This window comes from Fragaria vesca, linkage group LG5 (assembly GCF_000184155.1).
Source record: "Fragaria vesca subsp. vesca linkage group LG5, FraVesHawaii_1.0, whole genome shotgun sequence".
In the NCBI taxonomy this organism is placed as follows: domain Eukaryota; kingdom Viridiplantae; phylum Streptophyta; class Magnoliopsida; order Rosales; family Rosaceae; genus Fragaria; species Fragaria vesca.
Window position 1 is genome coordinate 5,638,406 of NC_020495.1, and position 19,927 is coordinate 5,658,332.

The following is a 19,927-nucleotide window of genomic DNA, read 5'->3' on the forward strand; positions in this document are numbered from 1 at the left end:
CTATATATATATATATATATATATATATATATATATATATATATATATATCGTCCCGATCTGCATTATTGGAGAGAGAGATAGAGCATTATATGATTTAGTTTTATATGGGGTTTTCCTAAATAAGAATAATATTAGGTAAGTAGTTAAATGGTTCCAGTTGCATTAGTGTTTTATTAACCAGACTATATATGCAAGCATTATGTTATTTATGTATATGACTTCAGAAGTCCTGCATGGATAGGAGCCCCGAGCCCATGCAAAGGGCTAGCATTGCTGATTCTGATTTCTGACTTTGAACGAGGAGTGAAATTGTTAGGCTTTGAATGAGCGCCTCTAGTTATTCCCAAATACTGTAATTTTCTGTTGGTACCTTACCGCGCGCTTTAATGAAAAAGTAACAAGATGCTTCAACTCTTTGCTATATATGCAAGTATGGGGAGGAGATTCATAAACTATGACATATATATATATTATCATTCACCAAGCAAACATATGAAATTTTCCAAGAGACTGAGAATCATCCTCCTATTGCTCAACAACAAAATTAATCATAGGAGAAGAGAGCGATAGGAGTAAGGATTTAATGATTTCAAAAGAATAGTAAGGATACTCATGGACCTGTATGAGGTGAAAATCTCATGTACGGTTATGGGAGTAAGGATACTCATGGACCAAAACGAGACCTCATGAAACAAAAAGGATCAAAATTAATGTAACAAAAACGAAATTAAGGAAAACATGCACAAAAGTTCACAACATAAACAATACTACCGTGTTTATAAAATACTACATTCTAATGCCATTTTCATTTCAGTTTACAAGTAGTAAGAGAACCCTCATACAAATTAACCATATATCGATCTACTAGATCGGTCATTGTAGCAACACAAAGTCAGTCAATACATATAGTGCAACATATAGTTCGATAATGATATGTATGACAAGCAAGTGAGATAGATAATAAGTGCGATGCGAATAGGCATTGAGGACCAATAAATTAGAACCAGGATTGAGGACGAGTAGTCTCTGTTACATGTTTGTATTTTGCATATATATCACAGTCCTGAAATCAAACCACAATGCACGCTATGGTCCTGCCTCAACTCTTCAAACAGTACATACAAGAAGAACTTCACTCTCGCGGTGGCGACGTCACTTGTGTTAACATCTCAAAATCCACCAATCAAAACGTCCATCGATCAGTACGTACTGTACTCAGTTTACTTTCTTTAAAATCCTCTTTCGTTTTCGTTTCTGGTTACAATTAACTCCTTGCTGATGAGTGGCTCTAAGCTCGCTGCTTGCTTAGTCCTTACTCCTCTTGATACGACGTTTTCGCAAACAATCGCTATGTTCTATATATAGAACCCTTGATTGTTTGCAAAAACGAATTCGTTATAACAAAGTCATGGTCTCATGGATCGCTGTAGATGGCTGTAATCTTACTTACATACGTAGAAGCAAAACGTACATAGTTGATGATGAGCTTCAATCAGTCGAATACGAAACCGACATTACTGTAGAGGCGATCGAGTCAAAAGAAATTGGAAACGAATGAACCAACCTAAAGATGGTCTCGAACGTCTGCTTTCTTTTCCTCAGGAAGTAAAAGATGGGAAGGGTACAAATGAAAGATGTGAAGTACTGATTATGTAGTGTAGCTTTCTTTGGTCAAACAAGGGTGTGGGGTGCTGGGTGTGCTTTAGGTAATGTACTACTCTTTGATAATTGAGAGTTTGAGACAACATTCAAACTGCACCGACATGCATCATGAGTCTTTTCTTCAAGTCATTATGTAGAGCTGGATGACTGAGATTTTCTTGGATTTACCTAAGTGCAAAATTCAGAAAGGCGCATCGCACACAAACATATAAGTGTCCGGAGAACATCCTTTAGGCATATACATGAAACTCTTCGGTGCCTCATCATCCATGCGTAACCTTATTTATTAACTTACGAGTGTAGCAAACCTTTCTCTTTCGGGATTGAGGGTGTGACTTGTATTGCATGAATTTGCCTCCGAGGTTGTAATATCGTCTAATCTCTTATTTAATTAAGATAAAAACTTAAGATGTGAACTGCTTCCAATCTATGAAGTACATGCGAAAAATATGACCAAAGGATAACTGAGCCTCGATAGTATGCACTCCCCACCTCTTTTATGCTTCTCCTCTTTGATTGGTATGTTTTGGGAAAAAAATGATGATGCCAGCCTAACCTAAGTAGTTATTTGCGATCGATCGAGCTCAAATGTTTGCACATGGTAGAGCTCATTACAAGTCGATGCTTAAAATCGTTCTTGCAAATTAGACATAATGAGCAAATTGCATGGCTTTAGTGATATAATGATCGAGTTAATGACTTTAAGCATGTAAGAACTAGCTATAACAAACTTGAAAGAACATCAATGGTGGCCGGGTTTGCTTATGTTTAAAGTTTCATTATAGCTTCTCATCAAAGGTAAGTAATTAAGCTACAGTGTTATGAGTTATGACCATTGAGGGAGAGTGGTTTCATGTCTCTGTTGGTTTGCCTTTTTCATGGTTTTGACTCAAGGAGCAACAAATGACATGCTTAATGAGTGTCTGCACTGCATAAAGATGAGTTAGACTAGTTGTCCCTCTCAAATTGGAATTTCTTTCATGGCTTAGTTTAGACTTTACACTTCCAGAAGGTTGGTGCCAGGACCCCTAGTAACTTATCTAGCTAGCCATTCGTCACCAAAAGCGGTATTGCGATCGACGGACTCCGTTATCATTTGTTTGAGGTTAGTGATTCTACTTCAAGACATGTATAGTGTCACTGATGAGGAAATTGCATTTCTTGTTTATGAAGTTACCAAGACTGAACTCGTATTTTGATCTGATACGTTCATAGTTGACATGGATTATAAATTGGTGACAAGAGATCTATCTTGCTCTGTTTAGCATTCATGAAAATCAACCCAATTAACAAAACCAAAAGCCCAAAAGAAGAAGTGTACGTAAGCTAATTGGACATAATCAAGATAACATATATAAAGGAATTGGACTGGACTTCCTGCCTTCCTGGTCATACTGTCATCATAGCTAGTCTAAAGCTGTTCATTAAGTTGCAGCTGCTTCAGCTACAAAAAAAATCACCAGTAAACGCTCGTTGAAGATTCGAGTCTTTGGTTCTAAGGAGTTTACGACCTCATTTCTCATGAAGCAGATTCAGATTTGAATCTTGAAAGCTCTCAAAGAATGAGTTATAGAGGGAAGCATCAACCCTATATAGCTAGGACTGCACTAGGAGGAGAAACAAATATTTCACTATCATTACAAAGATAGTGGTATTTAAAAATTAAAAGAGGTGAAACATAACAGATCGTGATTTTGACTCTCATTGCCCCTGCTTGCAAGGCAGACATGGAAGAGGTTATAAAATTCTCTTCTGCAAAAACCGATGTCAATGGTTAATGAGATTTCAACAATACTTTCGTTACTATGATTTAAGTTCCTCACAGAATAGACTTGAACCTAGATCCAGTTAGTGGATTGCAACCACAGCCATTACATCTGACACCGGTTTGAAGCAGCATACCACCTATGGCTTCCAAGTAATTCCCTTTAAAACAAGCAACATGAGGATTAACTGGGTCATCTCCAATGAAGGAGCATTCATGGAAAGAATGTCCAAGTTTATAACCATAATCACTAGTTGCATAACTACTGGTACTAGCCTTCTTGGTCTCCATATTGTCATCACTAGTGCCAAGACTTGATCCAACAGGATCCATCATCACTCGAGTACTCCTTTTGGAGCTTGATTTGTGACGAACTTTGTTATCGGAGCTTGATTTGCGATAAAGTTTGTTATCGTTCATCAGTACATCAATCCTGAAGGATTTCAGATGCTGCCTCATTGCGTCTTGCAGATCATCGTCATCAACCAGAGTTACTACATCACCATCTTCATCGATGTACACTAGAGTAATGTCTGAACCAGGTGGGAGATCACAAATCCGGCAGATTTTTTCCCTCAAACCACCCATGTCAAAACCCAGTTGGCCATTCTCATCAATCCGAGCTTTCAAATACCTCTCTCTGCCCGCAACTTTAACCTTTAGCACAATCAAGAAATACTCGAAACAATAAGCAACAAAAAGAGAGACATAGAGAAACAGAGAAAATCACTGCATCATTACAGTAATGAAAGATCAAATCTTTTACCTTTGAAGTTCCAAAATATCGAACCTTGATAACCATGGTGGACGCCATGGCGCCCCAAACAGAGAATGGAGAAGTTGGAGAATAATCATGAGATATAAAGCTTTTCCAAGTCTTTGAGCTGTTGACTATTCTACCTTACCAATTTTCCAATACTTTTTCTTCACATTAGGCGGCAAAAATGAATTTCTTGTAAGGGTCGGTTTGAAGATATTGTGATAAAAGAATTGGAGACCAATTGTATAGGCTGTGCCTGCCGTACCAAAAAGCAAAGACTTCATTTTTCTCACGACTCGAGATTAGCAATCCTAATCAATATGATGGAATTGAATAACGTGTGGAAAGTGAAGCACAATTTCTATTTCTACCAACATGTTCTGTTTTCCAACTATATGACTTGTAGCAACTAAACCAGGTTCCTTCCCAGAATGATCTGAATGTAAAAATTGGACAGGTAAAAATTCATTACAATGTTTATCATTTCTACCCTAAATCCTACCAAAATTTGACTATTTAAAACAACAAATTAGTGATTTGGAGTTCAAAGAAGGGCGCTAAGGATGTTCAGAAAAATCTACAAAATTTGATGCTCTACAAAAAGAACAGTGTTCCTTCAAATCATGTACAACATTCTGCAGATACATTTCTAAACATACACTCATCTACTGAAGACAACAGCTGACGCAGATCTTCAATGATCCATCTATATATACTACATACAACAAATTCTAACATCAGAGCAAATTATTTTGGTTTTGCTTTGTTGGCAGGGAATCAATTCGTTTATATCTATGTTACAAATACATGAACAACTCACATTGCTAAAACTCTGTCATTATGGCATGTAGGTTTGCCTGTGGGGATGAGCTCCCGGCTGATAAAGACTGAGATGCTGCATGGCTCTAAAAAACAACTCCTTTAAATCCGGATTCTGAGCCACGGCAGAGCGCGCTCCCCCCTCGAGGGTACTCAACACCTGTGCTTGTTCGAGAGCTTTGCTATTGCCTACGTGCAACGTGAGGTAACACAGTAGTACTAAGCAGTGCATGTGAGCTACTTCATTGATCCGATCAGTGGACCTCAACAATCTCATTAGAGAAGGAACCCCATCGAACTCAATAATCGTCTTAGAATGCTCTACTCGGTTGAAGTTCTCCAAACACACAAACTTCCCCAATGCAATGGCAGCCTCGGTTGCCACATCCACATTCTCATTACCAAGCCGCGCAACCAAAGGACCAACTATCCGGGTTTCCCTTGCGGCAAAAGTTCTTGCCAGCGACCCAATTGCCTTGATTGCCGGTAACTGCAAATCCGGGTTACTCTCTTCTTGAATAACTCTCATAAGCTGATCAACAACCGCCTTTGCAGCCGGAGAATTAGGCTTAAAAGCCGATCGTCTAAGCTCCGGATTGGATTCAGCCACTGCAGCTATTTCCATCACAGTCATCAAGCAATTAAGCTGCAACTCCCCAACTTCCTTCTCGACAATCTTGGCCAAACAAATCAACCCTTTCGTCTCTGTAACTTTCCGACTATTCAACAAACAATCCCTACACAACTTCCACAATGCCTCGGCACAACCAACCTTGAGCTTGAGCTTCACCTCAGCGCTCTCAACCTCTCTCTCCTTCTCTTTCCTATAATGCAGCCCACCTCTGCTACTCCCATCAGAACTATAATGATTCGAACTAAACGAACCCAACCTACTACTCGAATTCGCACCCTTTCCTACCAACTCCTTACTAATCACAAGCGAATGAATGCTAGGCTTACCAATCTGCAGTTTCGGCTCATCCAAAACCGTATCCATAGCCAACAGAGACACCAACGGCCTAGTCACATTTTCTCTAGCAAATTCCTCCTGCGCGATCGGGTCAAGCTCCGCCATTTCCGCCACCAGTCTCACCACCGCCGCCTGAACCCTCATCGGCGAGTCTCCCAACACCGAAACTATCATCGGAATCCCATTCAAATCTATAACAATCCTAACCCTCTCCCGATCCGTAGCGAGATGAAACAGAGCATTCGCCGCCGCAACTTGCGCCTCCGGCGACGACCCCTCCTTCAAAAGCTTCAGCAGCGGCGTCACTCCGCCTTCGTCGACGATGATCTTCTTGTTCCGGTCGTTGTCCCTGGCCAGCGAGACGAGCGAACTCGCGGCCTCGACTCGGTCCCGGAGCTGGCCCATTTGGATGGTGGCGATGTAGGACCAGACCCAGCTGAGAATCGGGTCGTTGCTGGCGATCGGCGGCAGGGAGAGGTTGGCGCCGTCGGACTCGAAGACGGAGAGGAGCCACTTCATGTCGCCGATGGAGGATTCGAGGAGGTTGGAGACTTTGCGGAAGTCTGCGGCGGTGGTGATGGAGAAGACCTGGCGGAGGACGCCGCTGTGGCGGCACTTGCGGACTAGGGTTAGGGCGCGGTCGAGGTTCTTGGTGACGTCAGAGGCGATGCGGCGGACGGGGCGCTCGTAGAGGGAGGGGGAGGCGGCGCAGATGCGGACGGCGGAGCGGAGCATGTGGGAGAGGCGGTCGACTTGTTGGGCCAGGTCGGAGCATTCGGGTTTGGAGGACTCGGCCTCGTGGGCCGATTTGAGGACCCGATCCGCGAGGAGGATGGGGAGGGAGAGCTCCTCTTGGAGGGTCTTTTCGTCATTTTCCGGGGTTGGGGTGGCGGTGGCGGCCATTTCGAAGAGGAGCCCCAGAAAATCTAGAAGCAGCAGAAACTGTGTGAGTGGAGCAGTGTGTGACTGTGTGCCGGCGGCACATTAGATTTTGTGGGAGGAGGAGAGAAAAGGAGGGCACGCCACGCCACGCCACCCAGTGTGGTGGGGACTTCTATTTTTAGGGGTTTGATTATGATTAACAAAGTTAGGCATAGATTCGATCCTACAAGGTTGTGAAGGTTGTTAGGCTGATGATGAGAAGAGCAAACATAGGAATGGGAAATGGGGCAGAAATTTAGGGCTATGCTATTTAATATTAGAATCTAAATATCTAATCTTTGGATTCTTTTAGATAAGTAGTTATGACTTGTTGTCATCTTAAACATATTTGAAGTTTTATAGATTGTTAAACGTCAAAATCGGATGAGAAAACCATTAAACTTTGATATCATAGACCGCAATTTAATCGTGTGTTATTTTTTTTAGATTCACATGCGTAGTTATGGTTTGTGATACTGTTAAGCGCCTAATCGAAAAAGAAGATTGTTAAGATAATGTATTGAATCACATAATATCTTAATTACTCGACTCGTGTTGTTATGACACCTTAAAAACGCTCATCCTAACTATAATATGAGCTGTCTGAATAATTTAGGATTTCACCTGTACAGTTTTCTTTGATGCAGAGCAATGCAATACATCCAGTGCACGTTTGGTACGTTGGATTGCACCGGACCTCTTTAGGTTCTTACACTGCACCGACCTTACTTGAGTAGACTTAAGCTAAAGTAAGCTAAACTAAGGAGAGACTAAGTTAGTCATATGTTTGGCAACGCGGGTCTAGAAAAGCTGCATAATTGAAAAGGTTAAATTTTGACAACCATCTTCTATCTAGTTTGTTGTTGGTAAGCAAGACATCTAGGTTGGTAGCTCATGCCGGTAGCTGTGTTCACCTACAACAAATCAATCTCGACGACAATTTTGTGTTCTAGTAGTAATCTGTCGTCCTGACAGCTCCTCTCGGCGTCGGCAACAATCCAGCGTACCGGCGGGACTTCATCTTCCCGGAAGCTTCTAGTCTCGTCTCAATAACGACATCCCAGCAGCAACCGTTCCTCACACACTGCTTATTCATCAATTGCATAAATATCCAGATGAATATAAACAAAATTAAGCAAATACCCACGGATCCAATTCAAAATTTGCTTGTGTTTGAGTGCAGCATGCAATACTCATACCCAAATTCACTCTTGAGAGCAAATGAATTAATGAAGAGATGGAGGATTAAAAGAGAGATGAGGAATGAAGAAAAGATGAACATGCCCAGAGTGAAGGAGAGAAAGCAGGTGTTAAATTGAGACACCAAAAATGAGTACTCTAGTTAACACCAGCTAACGGAGGTGAAATTGGAAAACATGTCATAATTAGTACCATTAAATTGTGTACCTCTTGTTACCAAACGTATCCCAGAGTCTTATTTAAGACTATCCCAATTAGTAGTGTCAAACAAACGTGCACCCAAGGTACTGATATATACCACTTTTGAATTTACCAAGCAAAACTCTTTCCCATACAAAAGCTTAGGGTTAAATCAGAATCATTACTAGTTATACAAATCTTGATATTAGAATTTGATTCTCTAGCAAATACAACTTTAAATCTAGCAAATTGAGAATCCACCTTGCTACATTGTTTGTGATCGCCAGATGCGCTCCACGGGCATTACAGGCCAGTGTTCTAACCTAGAAATGTGAGTTGTTCCAAACACATATGTACCCTCAACCTCTATGCATCATTCAGTTTCATACAGTATCTTACATAGTTCGATTCTGCTTCACCGAAGGGGGCGCACTTACGAAAAATTGAACTTGAATCTGTACATTTTTACTGTCGAATGATAACATATGTGAATTCTCAATACTCAATACTAAAATTTCTAACTGTAAGTTGAAGGAGTTTCCACTATGCATTCTTCTGCAGTCCCCAAAAGATGAGCTAGCTGCCATGCAAGAACATTCCTTTGCCATTTACTGACAAGATTTAAGCTGCAAAAGTTTATCATCCTTTCAATCAAGTAATGGCTTGACATCCCAGAATCTGTCAAGACCGGCCTAGATCATCAAGTATCGGAAAGGATCTAAACAACGCTCTTCGATATTCTAGAGTGAAAGGATCTAAACAACACATGAGCAAAGCAACTCGCCAAAAACCTTCTACTTCTCGCAAGAGAGATATCATCAACATATTCTCTAGTTCCCAAATCAACTTCAACGACTTGTACATGAGCTGGATCGAAAGTGTGGAAGCAAAGGCAAGAACTTCTCAAATGCATCCGAGTATCTTCATAACACTTCCAGCATCACTGACTTCTTGTTTAAGCGCGCATCTAGAAGGTAATTAAACACAGGAAAAACTTTTGCTTTCTCATCCTTGTACATGATCTTCCTAAATCCCAAGTGGGAGGAAGATAGTAGCTTAAAAAAGAGAGCAAACCGTGCAAGAACATAGCAGCATTGTTCTTTAAACATTTCCTTCAATATATTCTCTTCTAATACAAGAAAAGTACACTCTTGGTTTTTGGAACAAAAAGGACAACAGTTCCATTTTTATAAGCTTGAGCATCATCAACAAGAATCTGCGTTCTTAGAAGCTTGATGTTGAAAAGACAAGTAGCGGATTCGTCCCAAGAACTTCTCCTTCTTTGATTGAAATTTAAAAGACCAACAGAGCATCTCTTCAAAGCTTTGCCATCAACCCATTCTGAATTGGTTTGGCTACCCCATTGTCTTTGACATCATCTTCTTTGACTTCCGATTCACAGGCACTAGGAGGAACATCCACTGCAGGACAGCAGTTGAAGAATCCATGAGGCTGCACCCACAAACATTAAAAGTCTAATCAGAGACACCGAGCAACAACAATTCAGTTAAAGTTTCATGTCTAAACACAAACAATTTCACAATTAATCTTGTTATCCTGATGCGCTACTCTTGTATGTACGCCAAAATGCCACTTTGCGACATTAATCTTATCCAAGATAACTAGATTATGCAGATGCTAGCAATCAGAACATGGACATTGATTACAAAGGATGCATAAGAGATTAAACCCAGTAATTACCATGAGAACAAAGCCAAGGTGCTCCACTGGCATGACAGGCCAGTCTTCTAACCGAGGAATGTGAGTTATCCCAAATACATACCTGCAATTATCACCATTCTTGTTAGCACCTGAGCTTCAACAGTTTATATTAAAGCATGATGGGAAATTATTATGAATTAAAGGGTAAACACAAGACAAAGATCTAGAGAAACCAACCAAAGGACAATATCAGTTTCTTCAAGAGATCGATTCTTCTTAACCCATGTAGCCAATCCTTCACCCACCCGTGGGTTTTGGTTGGGAAATTCTCCTCCAGGATACATCTCATCACGTGAATATGGTGTAACCCAAAGATTATGTTTCAAGAAGGCAGCTCTTCTCAAAAACTTGGCCTCAGGACCAGCTAATGGCAGGCAATTTGAACCAGGTACAAGCTTGTAGCCTGTTAACTGTCCGGTCCTGTTAACAGTTCGTGTATTTCTTACCTGGACCATAAGAATACAGCACTCAATTATAACAATCTAAGCTAAGAACTAGATTATAGGAGACCGAAAAGTTATGTCAAGGAATCAAGGATGCCTTACAATCCAATGCCGGGCAGATAAGGGATTACAGTCTCGCATTGCCTCCAATTCAGTTCTAAGAAGTCTCTCTTCAGCATAAAATGCATTGCTGTGGACATTATTCTCTCCAGGTTTTTCAACTTTAACATCTAGCTCCACTACCTGCAATATATAAGTAGATGCAAAATATTTACTTCATGACTTATGCAACAGCAGAAAAGAAATTTTGTTTATAACACTTGATTGTGAGAGTTTCATTATGCTTCTGCCAATAGGTTATTGGGCACACATTTGAGAATAACTACCTATGTAAAAAGTTGAAAAACAAAAATCTCGAGTCTAGAGGCACAATACTTGATCATGGAGACTTCAAGCATCATACCTGATTGTATGCTTCCCCAGGTTTGCAATCAACAGCCATATCCATACGAGCAACAAAAAAGTGCTGATGAACTGGTGCATATAACCCTGGTGCAATAACAGTACCATATTTTCGAACTTCTCCAGGCTGTAGTGCTCCTAAGCTGAGTATTCCAGTGAGTTTAACTTCAGCTTCAATCTTTCCATCCTGCATTAGATTGACATATTGCGTTTACTGGTAGGCTACAGAAGATAATGAGAAAGCAGACACATAAACTCATAAAAGATAATCAAGTTAAAATTAAAAGCAAAGCAATAAAAATGTTCGTATTAGGTTGGCAGATACTTCTTCTACTACCTCACAGCATCATATGTCATACATATAAGAGACGAAGAATCACACATACCATAAAAGGAAACCTAAACTAATAATCCATTATAAATTTTCTTTAGCCTTCCAGTTCAATGTTTATTAATTACTGAAATATGAGTACACAACTATTCATATAGATATATGGTGTTAAAACTTGCCTGATAAAAGTGCCAGAAGAATCCGTATTCATAATTAGCAACAGTACATATAAAAGACACTGTCAGCCTTCTCGACCTGCGCACTTCTGCTAAGCCTGTTCTCCAGTCCTGGTGCTTCCACAACATTCCATGGTCCTCTTCGTGCAAACATACACAATTCTCAATTGTTTCAACACCTCCAGTAAAGTTTGTAAAATGGGCATCAAAGTATTTGATATAGCCCAAACAGTCACACCCCTGTTAACACAGTAGTTTGATTTCAGCCTAGTAAAGATTGACTTAAGAAAATGCAATAACTTGAAAAGGAAAACATCACACCCGAGTCACGAATTGGACATACCTTCTTTAGAGAATGCGCGTTTTTACCAAGGCCATCTTCCCCAGCGTCAAAAGCATTTTTTCTGTAATGTGGATCATTGGGATCTCCATATGGCACCACCATTTCCACAAAACTCAACCTATGGGCTACAGGCCTTCGCCCCCTACTACCATCATCATATGCAATTGAATATATTACTAGCCCCTCCCTGGGAGTGAATCCAACACGGAAATTCCACTGCCAAACAGAACATGGAGTTATTTTCAAAATTTAGTAAACAAGAAGATGATTTCAGACATAAATTCAAAATTTACCTTCTGCCACTCCACAAAGTATCCATCCACACGAAAGCTTGGACCTTCAGCCTGAACAATTTTCAATGGCTTCACATCACTTCGATCAACACCACCTCTTGTTTCACCAGAAGTATAGTTCCTCAATGGATCGGCTGGAGGTAAGGGTACAAGCTTACGGTCTTCAAACTCTAACACCACCATGCTCTGCATATCAACAAGTATATGGATTCCCTCAACAGGGCGCGCGTAACCATTTTCCATTGGGCAGTCACTCTCAGTTCTACAGAATATCAATGGTTTAGCAAGCCTTTTGCTAGGAGCATCAGCCTCACTATGATAACCAACACACCTGCAGTATAAAGTACACCGCATGACTGTTAACCTGCTGACATTCTATCATTACACTTCTACAGGAGCAGTTTAGATTAAATACCAGGCATCAACCATCACTAGGTCCATATCTTCAATGCCCCTCTTCTTCATAGCCTCTCCAAATGGAGGAAAGTCTTTCACAACAGCTTCACATTCAGCATATTCCACTGCATCCTGAAGTCCCAAGACAATGATTTTTTATTAAAGAAAAATAATTCATGGACACAAATTCATCATATATTGTATCCTTTCAGCAAATGTCAACAAGCAGTTTGGGAAAATTAAACACGACATGCATGATTATTGTTTTGAAAAATAAATGTAAACTAGATCAATCCATTCTGTGATTCTATCACTCCTTGTGTTTTTCAGCAGAAAGTCTAAATACCAAATTAGCGAGTAGCACCAAGCAGTACTTCTAATTAACATAATTAAAAGGGAAGATAACAAGTTAAAATAAACCAAAAAAAAAAAAAAAAAGGAAAGGCAAAAATACCATTGGAGGCTGAACATCAGGGATAACTTGAGATGATATTACTTTTCCTCTGTGATGTCCACCACGAGTAGCTGCATGCACTTCTGACAGCTCAACAATCCATGTGCTTATCTCATTTGACGTCTTGTTGTAAACAATAAGTCTAGCTCGCCTCGGAGGAAGCTTACTGGGTATTATAGGTCCACCTTTGGTTCTTGGAAGTAATGTGGGTTGGAAAGGAGGGAAGAAGTAAGCATCTGCTAATGCAACAACATGCTTATCTGGTTCTAGTAGAACCACTTCAACAAAACGCATACTATCTCTAACCTGTAAAGAAAGTTACTGTTTAGCCAAAAATCTCAACCACACAACATAATAAACAAGTCAACAGTTGAATTAACAACCTCAGGTGTTGCTCCAGCTGCCCTGACAGTCGCCACTGCCACAGATATTTCGGCAGGAGATAAAGGTTCCAAGGGGTGCCTTGACTGAGGCCTAACCATGATCGGGATGCCTACATGAGGAAAGGAAAACACTCAATTCACCGACCAAATGGAACAACAGAAAACACTCTGTATCAAAAAATACTTGATTCAAAATCAGGCTCCAGACGATTAGTGTCGAATGCGACAGTGGTCAGCTCTACATCAGGAATTCCAGAATTATATGCATGTAACTTTAGGAGTAAAATACGTAACAATTCAAGTCCAGCTAAGATATTCTGACAAAGTAGCTCACCGAAAACCAAAACTTTCGAATGCTTCGTATTATTCTAAGCTCTAATCTAGATTAAGTTGCACTAATCACTCATTCCCTTATTCTCATCCAGATATAGCCAAAACGCATCAAGAATCTCACAAAAATCACAGAAAATCAATCAAAATTTCAAAGAAACTCACAACGTTCCAATCACACATACAGAATCGCCTAAAGAAGGAGTATTAACATCAAAAAGAAAATGAAAAGCAGTACCTGCGGCGGAGGCATTCTTGGCGGAAGGTTCGGAAACCAAGGACGCCATGGCGATCTTCTTGGGAGGCACGCGCTGATCGTCGCGGCGATCCTCGGTCACCGAGCCGGTCCAATCCTTCGCCACGGCGGCCGAAACGACGGCGTTCGATGGAGGCGCCGCGGCCTCGCGAGGAGCAACGGAAGAAGCGTCGCCGCCGCCGCAACATGAAGAAGAAGGCGTCGCTTTTTGCGAAGCTGAGGCCATTGCAAGGGGTTCGCGAGCGCGCCAATAATTTCACCACCACTACTGTAGCGCTCTCTGCAATCTACTGACATACAGCGCACCTCTCTCTCCGTCTCACCGCTCTCCGCCACCGCCGCGCCGGAGACTAATGGTTTCAAACTTCAAATAATTTTCACCTTCTTTTTCTAGTTCGCGGTTGCTTCTCGGAAACTTGAAGAAGAAGCTCTGCTAGGGCACAGGAGAAGAGAATGTGAGTGTGAATTTGATCATGGAAATTTGAAACAGAGAGAGAGTGATCAGAGAAAGAGAGAGAAAAACAGAGCCAGCTAATGAAGGAGGAGAGGGGGAGCTTGTATATATATAGTAACGCTCCCACGTGCATTCTAATTTTTTATTTCCGATATTTGTGATTATTGGTATTATTTTTATTTTATTTTCCGGATAAGTGAGAGATTTGGAATTTTGGGTTTTAACCATTTTGGTTATAATGGATAGTGCACTAAGTGGAGGGGGGACTTATCAAAGATAAGTGAGTGGTGTGATGATAGGGGGATGAACTATTCATGGGACAATTGGCACATCAATTAGGGGGGCATATCATAAGGATTGTGATATTTAGTGTGATATAAGGCCAAAAGAAAGACATCTGCTTTGGGTGTATATGGAAAGTGACCCTCGCTTTATGAGGATTTGTAACTCACTTTGACTCTTTCTGTCTTTGTGGGTTGTAGAGGAGAGAAGAAGTAGAGAAGAAGAGACAAGACTCCGGGGTCGAGAAATGCTATTAGATTCGTTGAATTGAATTATAACAACAATCATCTATTACGGAACGTTTTGTATAGCTCTACTAAGTTGCTTAGATTGGCTTGGTACTTTTGCGATTGTAATAAACAATTGTGTTTTTTCAGAGATTACCGAAACAAAATGTTACAATCATATTAACATTGATGAAATTCTTATCTAGCATTTTTTTTTTTTTTGAGAAGACAATTCTCTGATTCGTATTCTACTCATGTCATGTCTTGTGTATGCCTGACGTCATAAGAAATCACAATGATAAAACAAAATGAAATTTATGACAAATTTAAACGGTTCAACCAGATTAGTAAAATGAATGCGAAACAAAATTGACAAGACATAGTGTCACATAAACATAATACAGGGGCAAGAATGCAATATCTATTTAGTTAAAGATATAATATTGCATCAAATCCCAGATAAGTTTGTCATTAACCAAAATTACCAAAAGAAAAGAAAGATATTTTCTTAAGCTTTACAATTTATTTTTTTCATTTTGTTCTCTGGGAATTGATTAAGAAGTAGGAAGATTACAAAATAAAATATCACGGGGAGCTAGGGCAGCCTGAACTCGTGAAATAATCCTCCAGAGCGCACGTGGTTCATGTGTCATCCCTGCCAAAGTGATGCCTCACTCCTCCTCCTCCCCCTCGATTTTATTTCTTTTGCTCTTGGCATTCTCTACTAGGATCTCAACAACTTCATAATAGAAGGAACGTAGATAATATTAACAAAGCATACAAAAGAGAATCAAAGACATGGGATCGTTTGGATCAATCTAGCTAGTTACATCCAAAAGTCGTGAGTGTTGCTATTCATCATTTAAATTGTTTTGATTTTACGTGTGATTTACTTCTTCGCGCGAGTAATGATCTTACCTCACAGTGAATATCGATCGTAAAAACTCGATGACGGAAGGATGACATAGCTGAAGGATCAATTCACCCTTCTCCATTTTCAGAAAATGCATATTTAGTATTGAATTTTCTTAATTGATAGTCATGAAATACAAATTCAATACAAACTGAGGACCCTTCTCAAGTTGATGCAAAATATATGTTCTTCTTCTTTTTTGGTAAAGTATTGGTTGTGTTATTCTTTGACATAACTGGGTAGTGTTAGAGGGCCTTAATAATGCCTAAAATTTATGGCTTTAATCCTATGTGTCATGTCATGTAAGTAAATACAAATATTTATTTTCAATTCCACATAATATATCTTGCCAAATCAAAACATTGTATTACCAATTTTACCATTTCTGTATCCTTTTACATGTTAAGGGGTGAATCAATGATATTAATGTACTTTATTAGGTAATAGAAACAAATATTACATATTAATAGCAACCACTAATTATGTATAATATAAGGAATGATTCTTACATCAATATGAAGATTAACTATTTTTTAAATAATAATTAGTTTTGTCAAATAAACTCTAACCCTAAACCTAATTCGTCAAAAAAGCAATTATAATTCATAAAAAAGAAAACACTAATATAAGATAATTCGGATATAATTCATCAAAATTTTCTATAATTCGTCCAAAAAATAATTTATATACAAATAATTTCTTAAATGATTTACATTCAGATTATTTATATAACATACATGTATTTTTTTTTATAATATACATGTATTATAAATATATAATATAATATGTTATTTGATGTCATATTTTTTATATTTAATTACATATTTAGAAGAAGGAAAGTAAAAATAGTTTTATTTTTCAATGAAAAACTGAAATTTATTAGAGTCATTGTTTGAAATGGACCAAATGGTAATATGATCTTTATATTTAAATATTACATGGCATAAGATTTTTAATATGTGATGTGTCTAAGTGATTTGACATGCCATATAAATTTGAGGCCTAAAATCTAAGGCCTAGAATCATTTTTCTAACTGAAATTGAAATTTGACTCTCCTAAATTAGATTTTTGAGAGAGGTACTTGTAAATGTTTTCATGTTTATCTATATTGTAGTTTAAAGTTCAAAGTGGTGATACCAATATGGTATATATTGAACTCATATGTATTAGTGCCTCCCCTTTCGTATGCAGATCATGAATTCATGATATGGCACATAGTGGTGAATCTAAAAAACCATACCTTGAAAGTGATCAAGTACTAAAGGTATAACAATCTTTTCACCAGTCAAATCTCAATCTTATGAGGGAGGTTAAAGTGAGTTGAAAAGACTTCATTAGTGAGTGCTTGTTTGCCCTATTGCTTATGGTATGCATTATAGTGAAGTTTAGTGAGAATAAAGCATGTCAAAACCAATGTCAATGGTATCTACCAGTTTGTCTAATATGAGTGATGAAATAATATCCTAATGACCCCAATGACCCTTGTTCTTTCTTATTGTTTATAATAAAAATGATCCAACTTAATTATATGATCTTGGTGAGTTGGTGCTGATGCCCAATAGACATCCACTTGATGACTACATGAAACATGCTTGCTTGCCTGACTCAGCTTTCCCACCCAGCTACCTGCGCTGGCTGCACATCCACAAAACTAGCTACCTCTATTACAAAATTGTACACTGGATTGATTAATTATTTAACAAGCAACTAGTTCAACCACTAATTAAGATTAATTTTGGGGTGTAGCTAAGTAGCTTTATGTATCTTTCAAGTTCCAAGCATAAATTGTTAATTACAATTCTAAATTGCCCTGGAGAAGGGGGCAGATTCAGTGATTCACCCATTTTTCTTGTTTCAGTTCAATTATTTGAAGTTTGAACCACTTCAAATCAAATCTTTGACCTTGGTGAATCTCTTTGGAAAATCTGATGTTTATATATATATATATATATATATATATATATGAGTTTGACAGCATCATATCAGTAAAAACCCTTCAAGTAATTAACAGTAATTGGTTATTTTCCAGATTAAACATGTTGTACATTGTTCTTGATATTGTAGTAATTATAACAATGTGGGGAAAGCTCAGTACAGAAAATGCTGGGATCATCTAGTCACCATCTTGCCTAAATGGTGTTTCACCAAGACTGATCATGATATGATGTAGATATAAAGGGTAAAGACTCCAAAGGAGTATTTGGCTTATCACTCAGTGATCCAAAACTGGGCATGCAGCTAGCTACTTTCATGAACTTGTCATTTATAATTGAATCTGCATATATCTGCTGTCCACCACACATTGATAAATAGATAACCAAATATGCAAAAGTTTTCCACCTCATAATAGACCCTACCATTTGAGTTGCTGGGCAGCACTGATGTCAAATTCCATGCCTTTCACATTCTACATCTATTGATGAGAGAAGAGAGTTAGAAACTTGAAATTTTATCAATAATACTTGATCGGAGAGAGTCAGAGAAATGTCTTACTGTTTGCTCAAAAATCGTCTCGGTCGAGATTAGGGCCGAGGGCTTGAGAACAATCGTCCTTCAAAATTTGCGCGGCCGTGCCAACTCGCGGCCTGTTGGCCAAGCGAGGTTTTGATTAATTTTGCGCCTGATCTGACTTCTTCCAAGCGATTGTAGGCCGAGAAAGGAACCGTCTCGGCCTTTGGGTTCTCTTGCTTTTGTTGCAAGGACTTTTGGCGTTTTCACCGATGTTGCTCCTTTTTTTTTGTGATTTTGTATAAGTTTGCGAGAAGTAAAGTGCGAAAAGTAAAAGAACAAGAATCTAATGGCGAAAATTTAAATTGCACGAAACGTAAATTGCATGAAGTAATTGTAAGAAATTAAAGTGCATGAATTTAAAGACGCGGAAGAGAAATTGCATGAAAGTAGAGTGCAGAATGTAAAGAAAGGGATAAAGTGCGGAATGTAAAGAAAACAAATAAAAAGAAGAAGAGAACTATGCTAGAACATGAATAAAAAAATTGATATTGTAGAGAATTCGTAGAGAATTTGATAGAGTTTGTATTGAAGTGTTGTGTGTGTTGGTCGAGGACCTTTTACAATGAGCTATATGTCTCCTATTTATACTATATTACAAACACAAGATTTAGAAGGAAAAAACCAATTTAATTCAATAATATTTCGGTCTTAATGACCGAAAGAAATATGTTCCATATTGATTCTCCTTAATCGCAATCTGATTTCTTCTTGCGGAACCGTTGTAATCAATTTGCTCTTAATTATGCAATATCGTCATTGATGCCTTCAAACGCGATTTAATTCTCGGTTATTTCCTTCCTCAATTTATATCGGCAATTATGAGAAATCGCCGATATTTCCTTCCATTTTAATTTCTTCTCTAAAGGTTCATATCTAATAGAATTTTATTATGAAATTCTATTGAGATATTGCTAACAAAACACCAATTTTTTCTTACCTATCGGCCAAGATTTCAAGGGCCGATTTACCAAAAATAGGTGCAAACACTTGCCACTAAACGAACTCGCAAGAAAGAGATTTTATTCGTTAGAGTTGGAAGGGTTCTTAGTGCTTATATATAGATAAACCACAATGCATTATTCTCTATATCTTTGTTTATGATCCAGTTATCATATTAGGGATTAACATACATACTCGATCATATGCTAGAATGAGGTGTAGTTCTCTGTCTTTATATAATGATTAAGGATGACGCCTAATCCAACTTATTTGGATGAGTACTAGCTTGCTAGCCAGCTAGGGTTTGTTCCCGGGAATCAGGTTGAGTAGGATAAACACTACACCAACCTGTAGAAGAAAAAGGAAGCACTACGTAGCACTAGCTAGGAGTACACCAGTCTTCAGCATCAGGAACATTACACTCCAAAAGCTTATTGCTATCCCACTGAAGACAAAGTTGACGTAATGCTGAAGAAACCACGTTCCATGCTCGCTAGCTAGCTGCTCGAAATCTACTGTCACAGACTCACAGTAGAAGTCTGTAGAAGTAAATAGAAAGACGATGAACCCTAAAAGGGGGTAACAAATTGATAGTAACCTGAACAAACAGTGACGGTCTCCATCGATCTCCATCTGAGGTGGCCACCATGATCATGCTCTTTCGTTTTCTTCGATCCCATGGTTGTGGTTAAAGCCTATGGATATGGCACAGTACTCGTCGCTGTCGTTGCC

General features: G+C 38.9%; 3 protein-coding genes across 3 annotated transcripts; all 3 read right to left on the reverse strand.

Moving 5' to 3' along the window:
• Positions 1–3,439: 3,439 nt before the first annotated feature.
• On the reverse strand, positions 3,440–4,343 carry LOC101310415. Its single transcript, XM_004299086.1, has 2 exons — positions 4,196–4,343; positions 3,440–4,086 (listed from the first exon to the last, which is right to left on the reverse strand). The coding sequence occupies exons 1-2, from the start codon at positions 4,241–4,243 to the stop codon at positions 3,484–3,486; spliced, it is 651 nt and encodes a 216-aa protein (XP_004299134.1). The 5' UTR covers positions 4,244–4,343; the 3' UTR covers positions 3,440–3,483.
• Positions 4,340–6,881, reverse strand: LOC101309356. Its single transcript, XM_004300958.1, has 2 exons — positions 5,010–6,881; positions 4,340–4,445 (listed from the first exon to the last, which is right to left on the reverse strand). The coding sequence occupies exon 1, from the start codon at positions 6,879–6,881 to the stop codon at positions 5,028–5,030; it is 1,854 nt and encodes a 617-aa protein (XP_004301006.1). The 3' UTR covers positions 4,340–4,445; positions 5,010–5,027.
• A 1,892-nt stretch (positions 6,882–8,773) lies between these two features.
• LOC101309643 (copper methylamine oxidase-like) lies at positions 8,774–14,094 on the reverse strand. The gene is made up of 12 exons (XM_004300959.1): positions 13,851–14,094; positions 13,283–13,392; positions 12,900–13,205; positions 12,465–12,577; positions 12,050–12,380; positions 11,757–11,972; positions 11,417–11,653; positions 10,908–11,093; positions 10,547–10,687; positions 10,179–10,447; positions 9,981–10,062; positions 8,774–9,731 (listed from the first exon to the last, which is right to left on the reverse strand). The coding sequence occupies exons 1-12, from the start codon at positions 14,092–14,094 to the stop codon at positions 9,597–9,599; spliced, it is 2,370 nt and encodes a 789-aa protein (XP_004301007.1). The 3' UTR covers positions 8,774–9,596.
• Positions 14,095–19,927: the final 5,833 nt, after the last annotated feature.